Source organism: Bufo gargarizans, chromosome 3, assembly GCF_014858855.1.
Source record: "Bufo gargarizans isolate SCDJY-AF-19 chromosome 3, ASM1485885v1, whole genome shotgun sequence".
NCBI classification, from domain to species: Eukaryota; Metazoa; Chordata; class Amphibia; order Anura; family Bufonidae; genus Bufo; species Bufo gargarizans.
In genome coordinates this window covers 202,636,661-202,660,902 of record NC_058082.1, presented here as the reverse complement: position 1 = coordinate 202,660,902, position 24,242 = coordinate 202,636,661, and the positions used below count along the sequence as shown (strand labels likewise).

Below are 24,242 nucleotides of genomic sequence, written 5' to 3'. Positions count from 1 at the left end.
GAAAATGCCCACCGAGACCACAGTACATGCATCGGCCCTCGCGTCTCCGGAGTGCCCTCTCCCCCTCGGACAGGCGAGCAAACCCCCGCTGCATGGGTTCACCCCCAGACAAGTCATCCCCAGGAGGCGTGGGAGGAGAGGGAGGCACGGGTGGGACAACAAACGTAGGCGCCAATCTGTTAGGAGACCTCCGCAGGCTCTCCTTAAAGGAAGGTCTCTCCCTGAGTCTGGTGTCAATCAAAATCAGGAAAGAAATAAGAGACTCGAGCTCCACTGGTAGGTCCTTAGCTGCAACCTCATCCTTCAAGGCATCCGAGAGACCATGAGAGAAAGCAGCGACCAGAGCCTCATTATTCCAGCCCACCTCTGCTGCCAGGGTACGAAACTCAATGGCGTATTCAGCTACGGATCGTGAACCCTGTCAGATGGACATAAGGAGCTTCGCAGCAGAGGCAGCACGAGCCGGCACATCGAATACCTTCCGAAGAGAAGCAACAAAACCGGAAAACTCGGCAACCACCGGATTGTTGTTCTCCCATAAAGGGCTGGCCCAGGCCAAGGCCTTGTCCGAAAGCAGCGAGATCAAGAAGCCCACCTTTGATCTCTCAGTAGGAAAGGCATGTGGCAGCAACTCGAAATAAATGCCCACCTGGTTAAGGAAACCTCGGCACTGAGTTGGCTCTCCCCCAAAGCGCTGTGGAAGGGGGGCAGAACCGGTCATACCCCGAGACACCGCAGGCGCAGCAACAGGTGTCGGGGTAGACTCTGGCGCAACAACCGGGGCGGCAGTAGGAGCGGGCCCAGGAGCGACAACCGACCCATCGGCAACGGAAGCGAAATGAGCCGTGCGTTCAAGCAGGGTTTGCAACGCCACAGCGAACCAACCCAACAAGTGATCCTGCTGATCAAGTCTGGCAACCAGCGTAGGTAGCGAGGATGGCCCTGTACCGTCAGAATTCATGGCTTGGTCCTAATGTCATGGAACCATGAACCAGACGTACAACAGAGATGAGTGGAAATAAGAAGGCTTTATTGGAAATCAAGCCGTAGCAAAAGTCCAAACGGATGGCTAAACCGAAGCAGGGTCTTGCGTAGACAGAGGTCAGGAACCAGGAGGGTGGTCAGACGAAGCCAGGATCAGGAACCAACGGGGTAGTCAGACGAGGCCAGGATCAGGAACCAGAAGCAGCAGCAGTCTTAGAAGCATGTGAACACAGGAGGACCAAGCAAGGAACTGAAGCCACAGACCTTCTATATATATGAGCTAGGCATCCAGCTCCTCCCAGTGGGAAGGAGAAGCCGCAGGGTGGGAGGCTACAAGAAACCCAGAAACCAAGATGGCCGCCAGCACATGTCAAACGAAGGTAAGACCATGACAGGTATAGCAGCAGAACTGCACACAACTGCTGCACAATACAAATGCACTAAATACTTTCTATGTTAGAAAGTATATTATAGGTATATCACACCCTCAATCATTTTTTTTATGGCAACAGGTATATCACACCAGTTGCAATTAGTTATTCCAATAGCGTTTGCTACTCTATATAGTTGTAGTATCGCAGCAGAACTGCACACAACTGCTGCACAATACAAATGCACTATAATAGCAAATGTTGTGCCGATTCACAAGAAAGGTAGTAGGGAGGAATCGGGCAACTATAGGCCAGTAAGCCTGACATCAATAGTGGGGAAATTAATGGAAACCATACTTAAAGGGTTTCTACCACTTGAATATCACATATTTGGTGTTCAGACACTAGCGATCCGCTAGTGTCTGTTCTTGCCTACAAGCTAATTATCACATTAATCCGGCCTGCCGATACCTCAAAAAAAGCACTTTTATCTTTATGCAAATGAGCCTCTAGGTGCTATGCAGGCGTTTTTCATAGCACCTAGAGGCTCCGTCTACCTTGCAGTTTGCCGCCCTGCGCCTCGCTCCAGCACGCCCATCTCTGCCTGTAATCGATCCTCCCCCTGCTTCAGCCTTCCGAAATCTCGCGCCTGCGCCGTCCGTCGCGGCATTCGGAGGCATTCGGCGCAGGCGCAGTCAATGTCTGACCGCTCCGTGCTCAGACATTTCCACTGCGCCTGCGCCGATGACATCGGCGCAGGCGCAGTGGAAATGTCTGAGCACGGAGCGATCAGACATGGACTGCGCCTGCGCCGAATGCCTCCGAATGCCGCGACGGACGGCGCAGGCGCGAGATTTCGGAAGGCTGAAGCAGGGGGAGGAACGATTACAGGCAGAGATGGGCGTGCTGGAGCGAGGCGCAGGGCGGCAAACTGCAAGGTAGACGGAGCCTCTAGGTGCTATGAAAAACGCCTGCATAGCACCTAGAGGCTCATTTGCATAAAGATAAAAGTGCTTTTTTTGAGGTATCGGCAGGCCGGATTAATGTGATAATTAGCTTGTAGGCAAGAACAGACACTAGCGGATCGCTAGTGTCTGAACACCAAATATGTGATATTCAAGTGGTAGAAACCCTTTAAGGAGAGGATTGTAGAACATCTAAAATCCCATGGATTGAAAGATGAAAAACAGCATGAGTTTACTTCAGGGAGATCATGTCAAACTAATCTTATTGATTTTTTTGATTGGGTGACTAAAACAATAGATGGCGGAGGTGCAGTAGACATCACTTATCTAGACTTCAGTAAGGCTTTCGATACTGTCCCACACAGAAGGCTTATCAATAAATTGCAGTCTTTGGGCTTGGACTCCCATATTGTTGAATGGATTAGGCAGTGGCTGAGGGACAGGCAACAGAGGGTTGTAGTCAATGGAGTATATTCAGACCAAGGTCTTGTTACCAGTGGGGTACCTCAGGGATCTGTTCTGAGACCCATATTGTTTAATATCTTTATCAGCGAAATTGCAGAAGGCCTCGATGGTAAGGTGTGTCTTTTTGCTGATGACACAAAGATTTGTAACAGGGTTGATGGTCCTGGAGGGATACACCAAATGGAAAAGGATTTAGGAAAACTAGAGGAATGGTCAAAAATCTGGCAACTAAAATTTAATGTGGATAAGTGCAAAATAATGCACCTGGGGCGTAAAAACCCAAGAGCAGAATACAAAATCAGTGATACAGTCCTAACCTCAGTATCTGTGGAAAGGGATTTAGGGGTCATTATTTCAGAAGACTTAAAGGTAGGCAGACAATGTCATAGAGCAGCAGGAAATGCTAGCAGAATGCTTGGGTGTATAGGGAGAGGCATTACTAGTAGAAAGAGGGAGGTGCTCATGCCGCTCTACAGAGCACTAGTGAGACCTCATTTGGAGTATTGTGCTCAACACTGGAGACCATATCTCCAGAAGGATATTGATACTTTGGAGAGAGTTCAGAGAAGAGCTACTAAACTAGTACATGGATTGCAGGATAAAACTTACCAGGAAAGGTTAAAAGACCTTAACATGTATAGCTTGGAAGAAAGACGAGACAGAGGGGATATGATAGAAACTTTTAAATACATAAAGGGAATCAACAAGGTAAAAGAGGAGAGAATATTTAAAAGAAGAAAAACTGCTACAAGAGGACATAGTTTTAAATTAGCGGGGCAAAGGTTTAAAAGTAATATCAGGAAGTATTACTTTACTGAGAGAGTAGTGGATGCATGGAATAGCCTTCCTGCTGAAGTGGTAGCTGCAAATACAGTAAAGGAGTTTAAGCATGCATGGGATAGGCATAAGGCCATCCTTCATATAAGATAGGGCAAGGGGCTATCCATAGTACTTAGTATATTGGGCAGACTAGATGGGCAAAATGGTTCTTATCTGCCGACATAGTCTATGTTTCTATATACTTTCTATATTAGAAAGTATAAGTATATCACACCCCTCAGTATATCACACCTATCGATAGCATGCCTATACCAGTCCTTAAAAGGACTTTTGTGGCCCTATTTTGTGGCCCTATTAGCTAGTGTTTGGTATCCTTAACAGTCTGTTTCTGTTCCACATAGCAACCTCGCCATACACTGGCAAAACACAGAATGTAAAATGGCTGCCAGATCAGGTTCTTTTTTAGGGTGGGGGTGTGTCCATGTGCTGAAACATCTTAATTGGCTGTCCTGTCCCACCTGATGGATGTGTCATGGGTCAAAGTTTGGCGCAAAATAATATGGCCATATGTTCGCATGTTGGGCAAATCACGAACGAGCAAAGTACGCCGCGAATCGACCGCCAGACAAACCGCAAGGTCATCTCTATATTTTTTTTTCTTTTTCCACTAATACACGCAACAAAAGGCTTTATAACATAACTGCACCCCTGAACTGCAAATATATTTTACTTTTGCCAATAATACACAACAAAAAGATCTTTAGAACATATAACTGCACTGCTGAACGGCAAATAGGCCTTTATTTTTTTCCACTTATATCGTCCACAGAAGCTTTAGAACATATAACTTCACCACTGAATGACAAATATGCCCTTTTATTATTTCCTCTTATACACTCCACAAAAGGCTTTAGAACATATAACTGCACCGCTGAAAAGCAAATATATTTTTCTTTTGCCACTAATACATGACAAAAGGGGGTTTAGAACATATAACTGCACTTCTGAACAGCAAATATATTCTTCCTTTGCCACTAATACACGCCAAAAAGGGCTGTAATTTTCACACTACACCACACAAAAAAAGCAATTTTTTCCACTAATACAAGCCAAAAAATGCTTTAGAACATTATAGCTGCAATGCCCAAGGGCAAATAAGACATAGAAATATTTCCTTGTATTAAACCCACCTGTATTAAACAGCACTTGCACCCTAATAAGAACGGTTTGCTGGAATTACAGAGCTGTATAATGGCAATTTGAATCCCCAGTCAATGCAGCAAGGTGTAACAGGATTGTTCCTATTACCCAGGCTGTAACCTCCCCTACTGAACCCTAGTGTTGAGCGTGAATATTCGAATAGCGAATATTAATTGTGAATATTGCAACTTCGCTTATTCGTTAATATTACGAATATAGTGCTATATATTCGCTATATCGAATATTCAGCAATTTTTTACATCTGAAAACATGATTCCTCCCTGCTTATTTCTTGTGGGTCAATGAGTCATTGGCCCACAAGCAACTTAAGCAGGAAGAAATCATGTTTTCATATGGAAATTAAAATGATAAATATTCAAAAAAACGAATATATAGCAATATAGGGAATATATTTGTTATTTAGAATATTCATTTTTTTCCCCCCAATCTGTACGGTTGTTTGCATACTCCTCCCTGACAAGCGTCCCTGTCACCATGGGAACACCTGTGGGTTAGAAAATACCATTGGATCTGAGTTTTCCCTGAGATTGTGATGGTGATGGTATATTCTAACCCACAGGCGTACCCGGGGACGCTTGTCGGGGAGGGATATTCGTAAAATACACATATAGACTGCAATTTAGCTAATATAGTGCAATAGTATTTTTATTTAATAGTGTAGATTTTTTCCAAATCTGAACTTCAGAAGAGACAAAAAAGTTAGACTATAAAAAAATACTATAGCATTATATTAGCAAAATTGCAGTCTATATGTGTATTTTACGTATATTCGCTATATTGCTATAACTTAGTTTTTTAGAATATTCGTCATATTCTAAAACATGAAGTTTTAGCAATATAGCGAATATTCGTGAAATACACATATAGACTGCAATTTAGCTAATATAGTGCTATAGTATTTTTTTTTAATAGTGTAAATTTTTTCCAAATTATAGACTATAAAAAAAAATACTATAGCACTATATTAGCTAAATTGTAGTCTATATGTATATTTTATAAATATTTGCTATATTGGTATAACTTTGTTTTTTAGAATATTCGCAATATTCTAAAACAAGAATATATAGCAATATAGCAAATATTTGTAAAATATACATATTAGCCATAGCCAACTAATAGGAAAGCTGCTTTATACAGTTAAAAGAAAATCGCAATACGCAAATAATTTAATCACATATTATTCACGATAAATAGACGAATATAAGACAAATATTCAATTGAATATTCGCTAAATATCACAAAATCGAATATGGCACCTCCCGCTCATCACTACTGAACCCTGTTCAACATAAATGCTGAGGAATGATTCCTCTCTATCCTTTCCCTACACCTTGAATAATCTTTCCCTGCACTTGTAAATTGTTTTTTAGCACAATTATGTTTTTTCTAGCACTGTCTCTAGCGCCTGCTGACATCTCTCCCTGCACTAAGTGCACTGGAAAATTGCGAATCCAAGATGGCTGAGGCTATTTATAGGGCTGTGACATCACAGGGCTGGCTGCTGATTGGCTGCATGCATGGCATTCTTTGCTCCTTGTCCTCACACGTGCAGCAGCCATTTTAGGAAAAAATGCAATTCGTTGACACAAATCGCGAGGAAATTCGGCTTCGGTGTGAATCGAATTTTTCCTGAAATTCGGATCGAATTCCTTTACATCAGCTGCGATTCGCTCATCTCTAGTGGCAATAAAAGTTATGTTTATTTTTTATTATTTCTAAATGTTAAATTGGGAAAGGGTAGTAGTTTGAATTTTTTATATTTTTTGACTTTTTAAAAACTTTTTTTATTGTGATTTTTAGCCTTTTAGGAAATTTGAAAGGGAAGCAAGTCGTTGGACCCCCACCAATAAGATATTGATGGTCTTTCCATAGAATAGGCCATCAAAAGTGAAATCCTGGACTGCTCCTTTAAGGCCTTTTACATGTCTATGACCCTAGAACTATCGAGATGTATAGGTTTTTAACATGACACTGGTAGATTACTATAGAACTGTAGTGTATAGAATTATTTTTTTCTATTAGACATAGGTAGCATGTAGTGACAGAGTTCTATGCCTGTTGCGAACAGTGTCTTGTACATACATTAGCTCTGCTATTCCTCCATGACTGAAGTATACAGTACATTGTGAAGTGGTTACAGATGTCCTGTTACAGCTTGTGCAAAGAGCTCAAAATGCACTGGATACCAGCAATATGTCACAGCATGTTGTATTGAACATATATATATATATATATATATATATATATATATGTTTTTAGTAATACATTCCAATACTTACATTTCATTAGTTGTCTTTAAGTATAAGTAGGTCAACTGATAGTGATATCATATATTACTTCTGTTCTTTTTATCAGTGATGTACATTTTGTAGGCTCCATTTCTTCCTCTTATAAGATCTTGCAGCCTTCTCTGTCATATTCCACTAGCCGGCCAGAGTCCCTTAGAGCTTGATTATTTTGTATCTATTATGTAATAGGCAAGTTGAAGCCTCCTACTGAGAATATAGACCTCCCGCTTACATCACTGGATGCCTCATGCATATTCATTAGTCTCCACATGAAAGGTCTCTTTACAGTAGAGTTATTGAAAAAGGAAAATATTGCTGTGCGTATTTTACTCATTATTCATAGAAAAACTAATAGTAATATTAGCAGGAGCCATGCTATCAGGATACCACATTTATTGCAACTTTTTAAAAATTACCTTGGCTCTTTTCAGTAAATGATAAAACTTCTGAGAATTTTTCCGTACTGTTCTCATTAAAATGCACACATGAAATATTTATGGTCAGTAGAGGAACACGTAGTTGTGTCTTTGCTATGAAATTGGATTTAATTAATAAATAGATATTCGATCTATATATCTATATACTGTATCTATCCAGCTATCCATCTGTTTTAATAATCTGTCTCTCTGGGTGCAGATTTTATTCGGATTTCCATATATTCCATGATTTAATTTTAGTGTACACCTCATTTTTTGGATATATTTGGCCTAAACTTTTAGGACATTGTAGTACGTATGGTTCCCTAGTATATTAAGGGGAGACTTAGAGGTATTCCGCTTAAATTAAATTATTCTTTCCACAGGATAGGGTATAACTATTAGATAGGTGGGCGTTCTACCACTGAAACCCCAACCGATCATGAGAACAGGGGCCTTGTACCCCCTGCAGCCCCCTGAAATGAACGGAACGCAAATGCGCATTGCTGCTCTTTTTATTTTTATGGGAGTTCTGGCGATAGCCGAGTACAGTGCTTGGCCATCTCCAGAATTCCTTTAGAAATGGAGCGGCCGCACACATGCCTGCCACTCGTTAATTTCAGGGGCCTGCAGGGTGTATGGGGCCTGCGTTCTCATAATCGATGATGCTCTCAGTAGTAGGATTCCCACCTATCTAATTTTTATCTCCTAGCCACAAGTTGAATGGATCTAACCAGAATACCACTGTAAGCATCATTTTGGGATCAAAACTTTTGGTATTGTTTGACAACAGTGATACAGTAGCTCAGCCTACTGCACTATTATTGCTGTCAAGAAAAACAGAACCACAACAGGACCCAATAAGTCTGTGAGATATGACACTTCTATTTGGATTGAAAAGTAAATCTGTTAAAGTGGCTATGGATCTGGCATAACCAGAAGCCATGATGTTAGTGCAAGCAGCCTTAACCCCTTCACAACATCTGCCATACATGTATGCGGGTGTCGGGTCTTTAACTCCTTAATGACCCAGAACGAGAATGCTCATCCTAAATGGCCTGGACTTTGAGCCCGAGGACGAGCATTCTCGTCCTGCGGTCCTTTCTCCCCCCCATGTGCACTGCTGCGATCAGCAGCACGGATCCGGCTGTTACTGACAGCCGGATCTGTACTGCATCCATCAGCATCGGTGATAAGGCCGATGCCGGTAGATTAACCCTTCATATGTCGCGGTCAGAGCTGACCACAGCATATGGGAGGTTTGCGTTCACTCTCATTAGCCTGAAGGCTGGGTCTCCTAGGCAACTGTCAGTGTCTTACTGTGTAACTCAGTACAATACAGAATGTACATGTAATCTAGTATAGTTAGGCACACCTACAACTGGACACATTATGGATTCGATAATGTTAATAAAGTTGAATTTTTTTGGTAATATTCTGTATTAAAATAACTCAAAGACACTTCATTAAAATGTTCTAAAATACACACACAGATTGTTAATACTCCACGATGATATATAATACTTCTAATAACAATGTGACGCACAGACATAAAAACAAAAGTGAAAATAAATTGGCTGCGGTTTGCACCGCATACTAATGCCCATGGTGCCCACCTACAGTCAATAATCGACTTGTTGATATAGGCGAGCAAAAGGATGTATGATGTCACAAAATGAATCTACTGTAGATATTACTAATCAATTTTCATTTAACTTGCAGATGAATGAAAGAAGCGCTATTCAGATAAGAAAAAGAAAAAGAAGCGCCCCTTTGCTCTGTTCCTGCGCTCCTCACCGCGTTTCAGAGGAGGCAATTGTATACAAAAAGGAGAACAAAAGTTTTCACTGCATTCTATATACATTATGGTGTTGTTTCGAATAACATCAATCCATACATTATTATGCTGGTCCTGCTAGTTGTTAGAAGTCACAATACTCTTTGGGTGAGTTATCGTACATAACTTATTGGGCTTCACTTGATCTTATTGTACTGTACTGTATTAGAACAATCTTGCTTATAAGAATGTCATTATATCGAGTCTTATACTTATATTTGCACACATATATTTGAGGTATTTTGAGTCGCCATTTACTCACTGTTTGCTGGGTTGGAGTTGGGTCCCGTATCTGCCGTGGCATCCCACTTGTGTTGCAGTCTGGAAAACCCTTATCTCCACCTTCTTTCTCTCGTGAGTATTACTGCGCTGAATTTCCTGGTTGTATGGCCGCAGGATCGGGCCGGCGAACTCTCTGTACGGAGTGTTGGTAACGTCGGCGTCCCACGTGTTTTAGCACTGGTGTGGCAAACCTCGATTTGCTAATAAAACTCTGTAATTGTTCAGAAGCGCTTCAAATTCTGTATGTATAACAAGCAGACCTCCAATATATTGTCTGGGGGGCTTATTCGTACCAAACATGTTTAGGAGTTAATAACATACTCCTTCTTCAGTGGTTAAGTCGCCAATGTTTTCTGCTTGCTTAAATACCTTATCTAGATTTCTAGCCGTAAGGTATACCAAAAACCTAGAGTGGATTTGTATTCGTATACTCTCGCAATCTCATGAAATATTATCAAATATATAGATAGAGTTTTATTAAACTGCCTTTGAGCAAAACAGTAGAGAAATCGCAATGGAACCGCTCAGAAACCGCAATACAACTGAGAACATGGGGCCAGATTTATCAATAGCTCATGTCAGAATAATGGAGTGAAAAAGTCCGAAAAAAAGTCCCAAACGCTAAAACTGCGCACAAATTTGCGACTTTTTTCTGCTCTGCACTATGCTCGCCAGTTTTCTGAAAGTGGCCATGTTTTCTTATGTAAATGAACCTCTAGACAGATTTACTATTGGGACTATTTAAAAAGTCGCAAAAAAGTCGCAATTTCACTCCAGTGAGGACCATGCTTATCTTATGAGACTTTTTAATAGAATATGCAACTTTTTCAGAAAAACGTGCGACTTTTTCGTAAAGATGTGCGACTTTTGTAAAGGTGCTTACTGACGGATAAACTGCTACCGTCAAACCACATTTATTACAGTCTTAAAGGGCCGATCATAAATCTGACTTGGCTAAAACTGACTTTAGCCATATGTGAAAGTGGAGTGAGCTGTCAGAGTCGTGATAAATCTGGCCCATGGACTTTTGAAAAAAAAAAAAATAGTCTATAATTGAATATATGAGCTGATGACCTGATGTATTTAACAAATATATATTTGATAATATTTCATGAGATTGCGAGAGTATACGAATACAAATATAATTCAGGATTTTAGTATACCTTACGGCTAGAAATCCTGGATAAGGTATTTAAGCAAACAGAAAACATTGGGGACTTAACCACTGAAGAAGGACTTTGTTATTAACTCCTAAACACGTTTGGTACGAATAATACCCCCTGACAATATATTGGAGGTCTGCTTGTTATACATACAGAATTTGGAGCGCTCCTGAACAACTTCTAACAACTAGCAGGACCAGGATAATAATGTATGGATTTATGTTATTTGAAACAACACCATAAAATATATGGAATGCAGGGAAAACTTTATCAACAGGACGTTTCTTCTTTTTGTATACAATTGCCTCCTCTGAGAAGCGGTGAGGAGAGCAGGAACAGAGCAGAGTGGCGCTTCTTTTTCTTTTTCTCATCTGAATAGCGCTTCTTTCATTCATCTGCAAGTTAAATGAAAATTGATTAGTAATATCTACAGTAGATTCATTTTGTGACATCATACATCCTTTTGCTCGCCTATATCAACAAGTCGATTATTGACTGTAGGTGGGCATCATGGGCATTAGTATGCGGTGCAAACAGCGGCCAATTTATTTTTATTTTTGTTTTCATGTCTGTGCGTCACATTGTTATTAGAAGTATTATATATCATCATGGAGTATTAACAATCTGTGTGTGTATTTTAGAACATTTTAATGAAGTGTTTTTGATATATTTTAATACAGAATATTACAAATAAAAATAAACCTTATTACATTGTTGAATCCATAGTGTGTCCAGATGTAGGTGTGCCTAACTATACTAGATTATATGTACAAACAAGATAGACTGGGTGAGCTCCAACAGCACCGAGTCCGGATTAATTAACAGGTGAGCCCCCTCATAATCTAAATTTTCTGTCAAAATACAGAATGTATTGTACGAAATTGAAACAGGGATCAAACCCTGAAAAGGTGAAGTCCCACAGTGGGAAAAATATAAAAAGTGAAAAAAAGTATTTTTTTATAATCAAAAAATTTAAAGTTTCAAGTAAAAAAAAAAAAAAGCGGCCTTTTCCTAAACTAAATTAAAAAAAAATTGTAAAAAATAAGGAAAAAAGAAAAGTAGACATATTAAGTATTGCCGTGTCTGTATCTACTGGCTCTATAAAAATATCACATGACCTAACCCCTCAGATAAACATCGTAAAAAAAATAAACTAAAAACTGTGCTAACAAAATATTTTTGGTGTCACCTTACATCGCTAAAAGTGCAACACCAAGTGATCAAAAAGGCGTATGCCCCCAAAATAGTACCAATTTAACCTTCACTATATCCTACAAAAAAATAAGCCCCTACCTAACACAATCGCCAAAAAAATATAAAAAACTATGGCTCAGACTATGGAGACACTAAAACATGCTTTTTTTGTTTTGTTTCAAAAATGCTTTTATTCTGTTAAATGTAAAAAAAAACATATTAGGTATCATCGCGTCCGTAACAACCTGCTCTATAAAAATACCACATGACCTAACACCTCAGGTGAACACCGTAGATTTTTAAAAATAAAAATGATGTCAAAAAAGCATAATAGCAAGCAATCAAAAAGTCATATGCACCCCAAAATAGTGCCATTCAAACTTTTATCTCATCCCGCAAAAATATCCTACCTAAGACAATCTCCCACAAAATAAAAAACTATGGCTCTCAGATTATGGAGACAATAAAACATGATTTTTTTCAAAAAGGATATTATTATGTAAAACTTAAATAAGTAAGATAAATCATACATATTAGGTGTTTTCATGTCTTAACAACCTGCTCTATGAAAATATCACATTTCCTAACCCCTCAGATGAACACCGTAGAGAAATAAAATAAAAACTGTGTCAAAAAAGCAATTTTTTGGTCACCTTACAACACAAAAAGTGTTATACCAAGCGATCAAAAAGTCATACACACCCCAAAATAGTACCAGTCAAATCGTCATCTCATCCCGCAAAAAATGAGACCCTACTGTCTTAAAAATTGTCCAAAAAATAAAAACATTGGGGCTCTCAGAATATGGAGACACTGAAACATTATTTTTTTTAATTAAAAAAAGCTGTTATTGTGTAAAACATAAATAAATAAAAAAGTATACATATTAGGTATCGCTGCATCCATAGGAACCTGCTGTATAAAAATATTACATGACCTAACCACTCAGGTGAACACCGTAAAAAAAAAATAAAAAAAGTGTAAAAAAATAATTTTTGGGTCGCCTTACATCACAAAAAGTGTAATAGCAAGCGATCAAAAACTTATTGTACCAATCAACCTGTCATCTCATCCCGCGTTCCTACCTAAGACAATCGCATAAAAAATATAAAAAACTAGAGCTTTTAGAATATTGAGACACTAAAACATGATTTATTTTTATTCAAAAATGCTGTTATTGTGTAAAACTTAAATAAATGTAAAAAAGTATACATATTAGGCATCGCCGCGTCCGTAAGAACCTGCTATATAAAATATCACATTACCTAACCCCTCAGGTGAACACGAAAAACAAAAATAGTGTGTCAAAAAATGCATTTTGGTTACCTTACATTACAAAAAGTGTAATACCAAGCGATCAAAAAATAGTACCAATCAAACCATCATGTCATACTAAAAAAATTTAGACCCTACATAAGACAGTCGCCCCAAAAAAATATAAACTTTTTTTTTCAAAAAAACTTTATTATGTAAAACTGAAACACACAACTAAGAAAAGTTGTCATATTTGGTATTTTCACATCCGTAACAACCTGCTCTATAAAAATAGCACATCATTTAACCTGTCAGATGAACATTGTAAATAACAAAAAATAAAAACTGTGCCAAAACAGCTATTTTTTGTTACCTTGACTCACAAAAAGTTTGATATAGAGCAACCAAAAATCATATTTACCCTAAAATAGTACCAACAAAACTGCCACCTTATCCCGTAGTTTCCAAAATTGGGTAATCAATTTTGAGTTTTGCTTGGCTGTTAAACTTTGCTTTGTTAGTTAAAAAAATTGATTAAAATGGAAAATCTGCCAAAAAAGTGAAAGTCTGAAATTTCATTTCCATATTCCTTTAATTCTTGTGTAACACTTAAAGGGTTAACAAAGTTTGTAAAATCAGTTTTAAATACCTTGAGGGGTGTAGTTTCTAAAATAGGGTCACTTTTTTGGAGTTTCTACTCTAGGGGTGCATCAGGGGGTCTTCAAATGTGACATGGCAGCTTACAATTATACTAGTAAAATCTGCTTTCCAAAAACCTTATGGCATTCCTTTCCTTCTGCGCAATGCCGTGTGCCCGTACAGAAGTTTATAACCACATATGGGGTGTTTCTGTAAACTACAGAATCAGGGCAATAAATATTGAGTTTTGTTTGGCTGTTAACCCTTGCTTTGTTAGTGGAAAATAATTGATTAAAATTGAAAATCTGCCCCAAAAATGAAATTCTGAAATTTAATCTCCAATTTCCAATAATTCTTGTGGAACACTTAAAGGGTAAGAAAGTTTGTAAAATCAGTTTTTAATATCTGGAGGAGTGTCGTTTCTAAAATAGGGTCATTGTGGGTGGTTTCTATTATGTAAGCCTCACAAAGTGACTTCAGAGCTGAACTGGTCCTTAAAAAAAGGTTTTGGAAATTTTCTGAAAAATTTAAAGATTTGCTTCTAAGCTTCTAAGCCTTCTAACGTCCCCCCAAAATTAAATGGCATTCACAAAATGATCCAAACGTGAAGTAGACATATGGGAAATGTAAAGTTCTACCTATTTTTGGAGTTATTACTATCTATTATAAAAGTAGAGAAATTGAAATTTGGAAATTTGCTAATTTTGAAAAAAAATTGGTAAATTCGTTTTTTTTAAATTAATAAAAATGAAATTTTTTGACTCAGTTTTACCACTGTCATGAAGTACAATATGTGACGAGAAAATAATCTCAGAATGGCCTGGATAAGTAAAAGCAGTTCAAAGTTATCAACACATAAAAAAAAGTCACATTTGCTAAAAATGGCCTGTTCCTTAAAGAGGACCTTTCATCGGTCCAAACATTGTAAGATAACTATCAGGCTGTGTAGAGCGGCGCCCCGGTATCTCACAACCATCTGCATCCGTTCAGAATGGATCCGATTGTATTATCTGTAACATTGCCAAGACGGATCCGTCTTGAACACCATTGAAAGTCAATAAAGGATGGATCCGTTTTCTATTGTGCCAGATTGTGTCAGTAAAAACAGATCCGTCCACATTGGCTTACATTATGTGCCAGGACGAATCAGTTTGGCTCAGTTTCATCAGACGGACACCGAAATGCTGTAGGCAGTGTTTTGGTGTCCGTCTCCAAAGCGGAATGGAGACTGATCGGAGGCAAACTGATGCATTCTAAGCAGATCCGTTTAAATTCAGAATGCATTAGAATGCAAACTGATCCATTTTGGACCGCTTGTGATAGCCCTGAACGGATCTCACAAACGGAAAGCCAAAACGCGAGTGTGAAAGTAGACTCAGATGTCTTCCTCTCAGAAACATAGCAGGAAAAGGAGAAGTAAAATCAGGCACAGATTATGTTTCAGCTGTGATCAGCCTCTACCTGATGAGCTCACATCTGAAGTTTGCCTGCAGTGTCAGTCTTCTGACAATCTCTCTTTTGTCTATTCGGCTCCAGGTTTTCATTCTTGGTTTAAAGATAAACTAAACTCGGTGTTTGTGGCACATAAATCTAAGAGACTGAGGAAAAAGCCACGTGATCCATCACCACAGCTATTATCCTCAGAGGCCTCCACTGTAGCTGAATCATCCGATGACTGACTCGGCTGACCCAAACGAGTTGTTTCTCCTTCATAAAGATAAATTACGTGAGCTTTTTAGAGCTGTCAAAGAAATCATAGAGTCTGAAAAAGATGTAGAGCCTAAATCCAAGAGAGATAAATTATTCTATTTTCCTCCTACCAAGGATAGGTCGCTGCCTGGTCACCCAGTCCTTGATAAATGGATGAGAAAAGACTGGGATAAGCCAGAGCAAAGAACAGATCTTGGCGCTAGATTTAAGTCTACATACAAACTGCAAGAAAAGTTGACTTTGCAGTGGCTCTATTGTTCAAAAGATCTGTCTTTCCATCAGAGGATGCTTCTTTGCTCAAGGATCCTATGGATAAAAAAGCAGACTCTCTGTTAAAAAAGTATATATGTCATCTGCTGCCACTTCTAAAATCGCTCTTTCCTTGGTCTCTGTGCCTAGATTTCTTCGTGTTTGGCTCAGTCAACTAGGCCAAGACATTAAAGATGGAGTTCCCAGAGAAGATCTTCTAAAAAATGTGTCTCTACTCAAGGCAGCTTCAGAATTCCTCTGTGATGCCCTTTAGATTGTGCAAAGTTCTCCTCCAGGTATATGGCCCTGTCCAACTCTGCCAGGCGTTCTTTATGGATTAAACAATGGCCTGGTGACATTTTTTCAAAGAATCATTTCTGTAATCTGCCCTTTCAGCCAGGACACATGTTTTCGCCACAGCTCGATAAGATATTGAAAGCCCTGAATGGGGAGAAAGATGCTAAATTTCCAGAATCCAGAAAAAGGGGTCCTCTTTTTAGGTCCTTTCAGAATCAGAGAAAGAGGTACCCCAGATTTAAAATAAATTTTAGATTTTTCAATAGACAGAGAATATTTAGATCCAAAAGAGAAGGCTTACCATTCAAGAAAAAGGACAACAATCAAAAATCTGGTTTATGACGCCAATCCTCCAGGGCCTCCTGTAGGCGCCATACTATGAAAATTCTGGCATCAATGGGCAGCCACCTCCTCAGACGCCTGGGTGGTTTCTACACTACAAAGGGGCTACGCAATAGAATTTATCTTTCCTCCTCCGGACAGAGTAAAGTCAACAGTGGTGCAATGTGTTACTGTGGTGCCTTACCTAGACGATTGGCTCCTGAGAGCATCTTCTGCAGCTCTACTATTGAAGGATCTGCAGACAACGTTTTACAAGAACACGGTTTCTTGATAAATTTCAAAAAATCTCATCCCAACACGGAACATCAAGTTTTTGGGATTCATACTGAACTCAATATCACTGTGAAGCTTTCACTAGAGAGGAGGCGGAAAATTGTACGAGAAATTTCTCACCTTACCACATGCCACTCGATTACCATCAGAAATGCAATGAGAATACTAGGGCTCCTTACATCATCAATCAATGCAGTCCCATGGGCCAAAGCCCATATGAGGAAGCTCTAGAACAATATCTTGGCATCATGGAACGGTGCTCGCAAAGACCTGGACAAGATAATGTCCATTCACCCCTAAACTTCTCAAAATCTTCAGTGGTGGCTGATTCAGTCTCATCTCCAGAGACGTCATTGTCTGATTCCTCAGTCCCGGACTCTCCTCACCACAGATGCCTCAACATGGGGTTGGGGTGACCATGTTGGCAATCATTGGGTAAAGAAGAAGTGGAGCTTCGCAGAAAAGCCCTTATCCTCAAATATGAAGGCGTTAAGAGCAGTAACTCTAGCTACAGAGCATTTTCAGCAAATGTTGCAGGGAACTCATGTTCAAATTCGACTGTCATTTATATAAACAAACAAGGTGGTACAGGTAGTCCCCATCTGTCATTGGAATGCAGGAAATTGATGGTCTGGGCATCTGGAATATCTGCCACTCACATCAGGGGGTCTCTCAATTGTTTGACCAATTACCTCAGCCACAACAAGATAGCTCCCAGCGAGTGGAGCCTAAACTCGGAGATCTTCAATCAGATTGTCCAAAAGATGAGAATTCCAGACTTTGATGTCATGGCAACAGCGAAGAATGCGAACTAGGACAGTTCTGCTCTCTCCATCGGGATTAAAAAGCATTGGTGACAGATGGTCTATCCATGAGCTGGATGGGAAAACTAATATATGTTTTCCCTCTTCTTCCTCTAATTCCCAAGCTCCTGAGGAAAATACTGGAAGAAAAGACAGGGAGGGATCTTCTGGAAGCTCCAACTATGGCCTGATCTTCTATCCCAGCGAGGAATCCTTCATCCCAATCTGAAGATGCTCCACCTAACGGCCTGGAAGCTGACCGGCAAGCTCTATTAGAGTTAGGCCGTTCCTCTGAGGTTATCTTCACAATTCTAGCCTCTAGAAGACCAGCAACTATTAGAACTTATAATAGAGTCTGGAAGATCTTCAAGTTGTGGTGTACTAGGCAATCTCGGGATCCTAAAGCTATAACTACTATTCTTCCGTTTCAGCGAGAGGGTGTCAGTAAAGGCCTCAAACTCAACACTCTGAAATCACAGTTTACAGCCATAAATGCTCAGCTGCAGGGATTGTTTTCCAATAACTGCCTGGTAAAGTCATTCTTCAGAGCCCTAAGGATTTTTAATCCAGTGGTTCATCCTCCTCTTCCTTCCTGGGATCTTTCTCTTGTTTTGTATGTGCTCTCCAACTCGCCATTTGAGCCTTTACAGCAAGCATCTCTGCACTTAAAGACCTTAAAAGCATTTTTAGTGTGGCCATAACATTGGCCAGAACAATAAGTGAGCTCCAAGCTCTGTCTATCCGAGACACATATCTCAGAGACCTAGGTCATTGTCTGGTTCTTCATACAATGCCTGGATTCCTTCCAAAGGTGGCTTCTAGCAATAATATAAATCAAGATATCACCTTACCTGTGCTATGTCCAGATCCTGTTGGTGAAGAACAGGCAACACTTCATATGTTAGATGTAGAAGAAGAGCTGTTTTGTGTTATCTAGAGAGGACAAAACAGTTTAGATCAGCGGACAATCTGTTCATACAGCATCATGGTCCAAATAAGGGCAACAAAGCAAGCAAGGCCACTCTTGCCAGAGAGATACGCAGTACAGTAGAAAAATGCTATTTATTGAAGGAAGTTCAGTGTCCACTTGACATCAAGGCACACTCAACCAGATCAACTGCAACTTCATAGGCGGAGTTAGCACAGGTATCTCTTCACTAGATCTGCTCAGCTTCAACCTGGTCCTCGAATTCCACCTTCATGAAACATTTTCGACTGGATCTTATGCAGGCAGAGGGCTCTACTTTTGGCAAAAGAGTATTTGAGTTAGCATCTTCTATACCCCCCCCCCCCATTCATTTTTGCTTTTCAATCCCATATGTATTTGTGCAGCCGTAGGACGTCCAGGAAAGTGAAAATGTACCCACCTGAAATTTTTGCGTCCTGTAGTCATTAGGCAGCACAAATTTCCCTCCCTTAATACATTTATTTTTGCTGCATTATAATACAAGGAGTTTTCATTGGTGTCAGAGTTTTATGGATGGTCCTGGCTTGTGATTGGTTGTTTAATTTAGTTTCTTATTAAGCTTGTTAACCTGTCTCTTCTGGTTGTACCTAGGGGAATAAAACTCATATGTATTTGTGCTGCCCAAGGACTACAGGAAATGAAAATTTCAGGTGGCTAAATTTACACTATGTCAATGCCTTGTATGTTAGACATTCCTTAATGTTCTTTATATGAAGTGAATGAGAATGCAGTGATTTATTGTCAGCCTTTGGGTACTATACATGCGTTTTAACCAGATTATTTTTGTGAATGTAATAAACCTGCCAGATTAACACAATTAGATGATGGTGCTTTAGCAGAACAACTCTGAAGAAGCCATGATGTTAATGTGAATATTTCCTTTAAAAATACAAATCATGAATATTGTTTACAGGTATATACTGACTGGTTAAACTAATTATATCACATGCAACTTCATATTTTTTCTCTTATTCAGATATACTAAATTCTTTACAAAAACACTCTCCAATACATTATACACTCACGATTCCATAAACAAGCATGTTCTTTATTAGTCTTTCATTTATCCCACCAGCCCCTGACCTAATCCCATTACCATCACCCGTAGGAGATAAAAAAAGAAAAACTAATTCCACAGTTTTAGATCCTGAAATTGACAATATCTTTCCCCTGGATATTCTCTAAAGTGATCGCTTTCGAAAAGTGTTCCTCAGTTCATTATCTGTGGTTATGGGATGTTAAAAAAACAGTACTTTTCAGGACTTTATTTATACTGCAGAAACAGTCCCCCTGAAAATACTAGTTACACACAGATAGTGCCCCCTTCAAAAACTATTGGCACACAGTGCCCTAAAAAATAACTGCGGCCAGCAAATAGTATCCCTAATACTAATAGTGTAAATATAATGTCCGCAAAATATAATTGTGCTAGGCTGATACTGTGCCAGCGTGCCTTCTACAGTAAAAGGGCTCTCCAAAGTCCCACAAATATAAATAATTTCTGACAGAGTGCACTTAATGTTAACAGTGCACCCAATAATAATAATGCCTGCCATTTGGCCCATACTAGTAATCATGTTCCCCATAGTACCCCAGTAGTAATAATTCTCCTAATAATGTATGCCAGTACAAAAAATACCCCCTTACAATGTCTGCCAGTGTAAAAAATACGTCTTTATTATATGATCCATTGCAAAAAACACTGCCCTACAATGTGCACTAGTACAAAAAATATTCCCTTATAATGTGCGGCAGCACAAAAATACCCCTCTAATGTTCCAATGGTGAAAGAATTTATTTAAAAAAAACTATGTATTATAAATTTGCTTCAAAATACACAATGAAATCCATATATAAAATTTCATGCATGCTTCCCTATAATGCACGTCTCTGATAACGAGTCAGCAAATAGTTTCAAGTCCAGTAAGGAGAAATAAACAGGGCAGCTTTGACCCTTGTTGTAGCATCACCTCATTCTAGGCAATTCATCTTCCTTCTTTCTGCAGAAACTGAAGAGCCAGACACTTGTGCCCTACAGTACACTCACTCCATTAATTCAGCCACTGAACCAACACCCCAGGGAAAGCTGTCCCACCCTGTTGCTGATAGACAACACATCCCCTCCAGTTCCAGGTGCAACAGAATCAGCGGTCAAAGCCACCAAGAGCAGGCCCTGCTGTAGTACTGAGAACCCAGGACCACCATACCGATGGTGCTAGGGAAGAGAAGCTTGGCTGCAACCTAAACCTGAATAACATGCTAACCATCTGACAATGATTATGTATGCAAATATACCAGTATGATATAAAAAATATACATGACTAAAATCCCCCTTCATAGAAATATTGCCCGTAAATAATTACAGTATTTTTTTTTTCTCCAGAAAGAATTACTCAAGTGAAAACAGATATTTATGTTACAAGCTTTGGCCCAGTATCAGATACAGAGATGGTAAGTTATAGAACAGCAAAGAGGCAATTCACACTATCAGAATGATAATAGTGATTAAGCTTTTCTTTATACAGTAGTTCTATTTTGCATGAACTCACTGTTGTCTATTATTGTTTTTGAGAGTAAAATGCATATTCACGATTTTTCAAAGAGCTTTTATTTAACTTTTTGTATGCCCCTATGAAGACCTTTCCCACCAATGCGAACATTGCTTTCCCACATAAGATATATTGGTATGCACAAAATCTAAGACACTCATGGGCTTGAATCTTGCAGAAAGGTACCCATATAAATCCAGTACTTGTAAGCAGAATGCTCGCTTGGCATACAACTATTTCTCCAGATTTGTGTATACAAATACATGCTCAGTTTGACGACCAATCGCTAAAAAGAAAAAAAAAAAAAAAAAAAAGCTTTGGCCACTGACAAACTCACCTGATTATTCAAAGAAAACGAAAGACAGAAAAGTCAGTGACAGCTTGTTGGTGGTTTCCCTGTAGCAATAAATATATGTTTATATAGTACTTGGAATAAAACCTGAACAATAAAAAAAAAACTGCACAAATGCTAGTTGTGGTTATATTGAAAACGGATGGCTTTGACTTTGCTGATGATACAGCAAATGTTCCTACAAATTTCAGCATAATTCCGAAGAAAAATGATATATTTGTAAAAGTATTGTACAGTGTCTTAAATAGAATCCATTTGTTAACACTTCAAGCTGTTATCTTTTTTTTTTTACTGTCAAATAAATACTAATATCTTTCAAAAATAATTTTATTAAGATTTTTTGAATATTTTACATACATAACATTGAGTCAAATGTATGTATAAAGCAATAAAGAAGATTACAAGGTTTTTAAATTGCATCAAAGTACAAACCGGATTCCAAAAATGAATGCAATGATGTGGAGGTGCCAACTTCTAATATTTTATTCAGAATGGAACATAAATCACGGAACAAAAGTTTAAACTGAGAAAATGTACCATTTTAAGGGAAAAATATGTTGAATCAGAATTTCATGGTGTCAACAAATCCCCAAAAAGTTGGGACAAGGCCATTTTCACCACTGTGTGGCATCTCCCCTTCTTCTTACAACACTCAACAGACGTCTGGGGACCGAGGAGACCAGTTTTTTAAGTTTAGAAATAGGAATGCTCTCCCATTCTTGTCTAATACAGGCCTCTAACTGTTCAATCGTCTTGGGCCTTCTTTGTTGCACCTTCCTCTTTATGATGCGCCAATTGTTCTCTATAGGTGAAAGATCTGGACTGCAGACTGGCCATTTCAGTACCCGGATCCTTCTCTTACGCAGCCATGATGTTGTGATTGATGCAGAATGTGGTCTGGCATTATATTGTTGAAAAATGCAGGGTCTTCCCTGAAAGAGATGACGTCTGGATGGGAGCATATGTTGTTCTAGAACCTGAATATATTTTTCTGCATTGATGCCTTTCCATACATGCAAGCTGCCCATGCCACACGCACTCATGCAACCCCATACCATCAGAGATGCAGGTTTCTGAACTGAGCGTTGATAACAAATTGGGTTGTCCTTGTCCTCTTTGGTCCAGATGACATGGCATCGTGACTCGTCTGACCACAGAACAGTCTTCCATTTTGCCACACTCCATTTTAAATGATCCCTGGCCCAGTGAAAACGCCTGAGCTTGTGGATCTTGCTTAGAAATGGCTTCTTCTTTGCACTTTACAGTTTCAGCTGGCAACGGCGGATGGCACGGTGGATTGTGTTCACTGACAATGGTTTCTGGAAGTATTCCTGAGCCCATTCTGCGATTTCCTTTACAGTAGCATTCCTGTTTGTGGTGCAGTGTCGTTTAAGGGCCCGGAGATCACGGGCATCCAGTATGGTTTTACGGCCTTGACCCTTACGCACAGAGATTGTTCCAGATTCTCTGAATCTTCGGATGATGTTATGCACAGTTGATGATGATAGATGCAACGTCTTTGCAATTTTTCGCTGGGTAACACCTTTCTGATATTGCTCTACTATCTTTCTGCGCAACATTGTGGGGATTGGTGATCCTCTACCCATCTTGGCTTCTGAGAGACACTGCCACTCTGAGAAGCTCTTTTTATACCCAATCATGTTGCCAATTGACCTAATTAGTGTTAATTGGTCTTCCAGCTCTTCGTTATGCTCAAATTTACTTTTTCCAGCCTCTTATTGCTACTTGTCCCAACTTTTTTGGGATTTGTTGACACCGTGAAAATTTGAATCAACGTATTTTTCCTTTAAAATGATACATTTACTCGGATTAAACGTTTGATCTGTCATCTACGTTCTATTACAAACAAAATATTGACATTTTCCATCTCCACATCATTGCATTTAGTTTTTATTCACAATTTGTTTAGTGTCCCAACTTTTTTGGAATCCGGTTTGTATTGGTGGTATATAAATGCAACAGTTAGATGTAGTGAAAATGTATCTAACAGAAAAAATCGTAAAGGGCACTTCCAAATGAATGATCATGTCCTGTTTGATATATAATTTACATAATTTTATTCATCAAAAATTCCCGAAGTACCCCAAATCACACCATTCTTGATAGATAGTTTCTAATAGGTAAATCCTACATTAGACTTGATTCAGTCAGGACAAGTATGTGAAGTCCTTCTCCAGGCACTGTATGCAGGCAACACAGCATTAGGACACTTTCACATAGTCAGTGTTTGGTCAGTATTTTTCTGCAGCCACAACGAGGAGTACACTAAAACAACAGTAGAGTCCCACATTTTTACGTTATACTTTTTCTCTGTATGTCCTAATCCTAGTTTTAATAAGTTAAGTTAATAATGACCAAATACTAAGGCCTCATGCACACGACTTTTTCACTGTCTGCAAAACGGGGTTCCGTTGGTCCGTGAACCGTGACCGTTTTTTTCGTCCGTGGGTCTTCCTTGATTTTTGGAGGATCCACGTTTTAGTGTCCGCCTGGCCGTGCGGAGCCAAACGGATCCGTCCTGAATTACAATGCAAGTCAATTGGGACGGATCCATTTGATGTTGACACAATATGGTGCAATTGCAAACAGATCCGTCCCCATTGACTTTCAATGTAAAGTCTGGAGTCCCTTTTATACCATCGGATCGGAGTTTTCTCCAATCCGATGGTATATTTTAACTTGAAGCATCCCCATCACCATGGGAACGCCTCTATGTAAGAATATACTGTTGGATATGAGTTACATTGTGAAAACTCATATCCAACAGTACATTCTAACACAGAGGCGTTCCCATGGTGATGGGGACGCTTCTAGTTAGAA

General features: G+C 39.3%; 1 protein-coding gene across 1 annotated transcript in view; it reads left to right on the top strand.

The window, feature by feature from the left end:
• The window catches only part of GABRA5 (gamma-aminobutyric acid type A receptor subunit alpha5), a 268,627-nt gene that overhangs the window by 51,180 nt on the left and 193,205 nt on the right, over positions 1-24,242 (top strand). Inside the window, exon 3 of the mRNA XM_044285544.1 lies at positions 20,884-20,951. Coding sequence (XP_044141479.1) covers positions 20,884-20,951 — 68 coding nt within the window. The remainder of the gene's footprint in view (positions 1-20,883; positions 20,952-24,242) is intronic.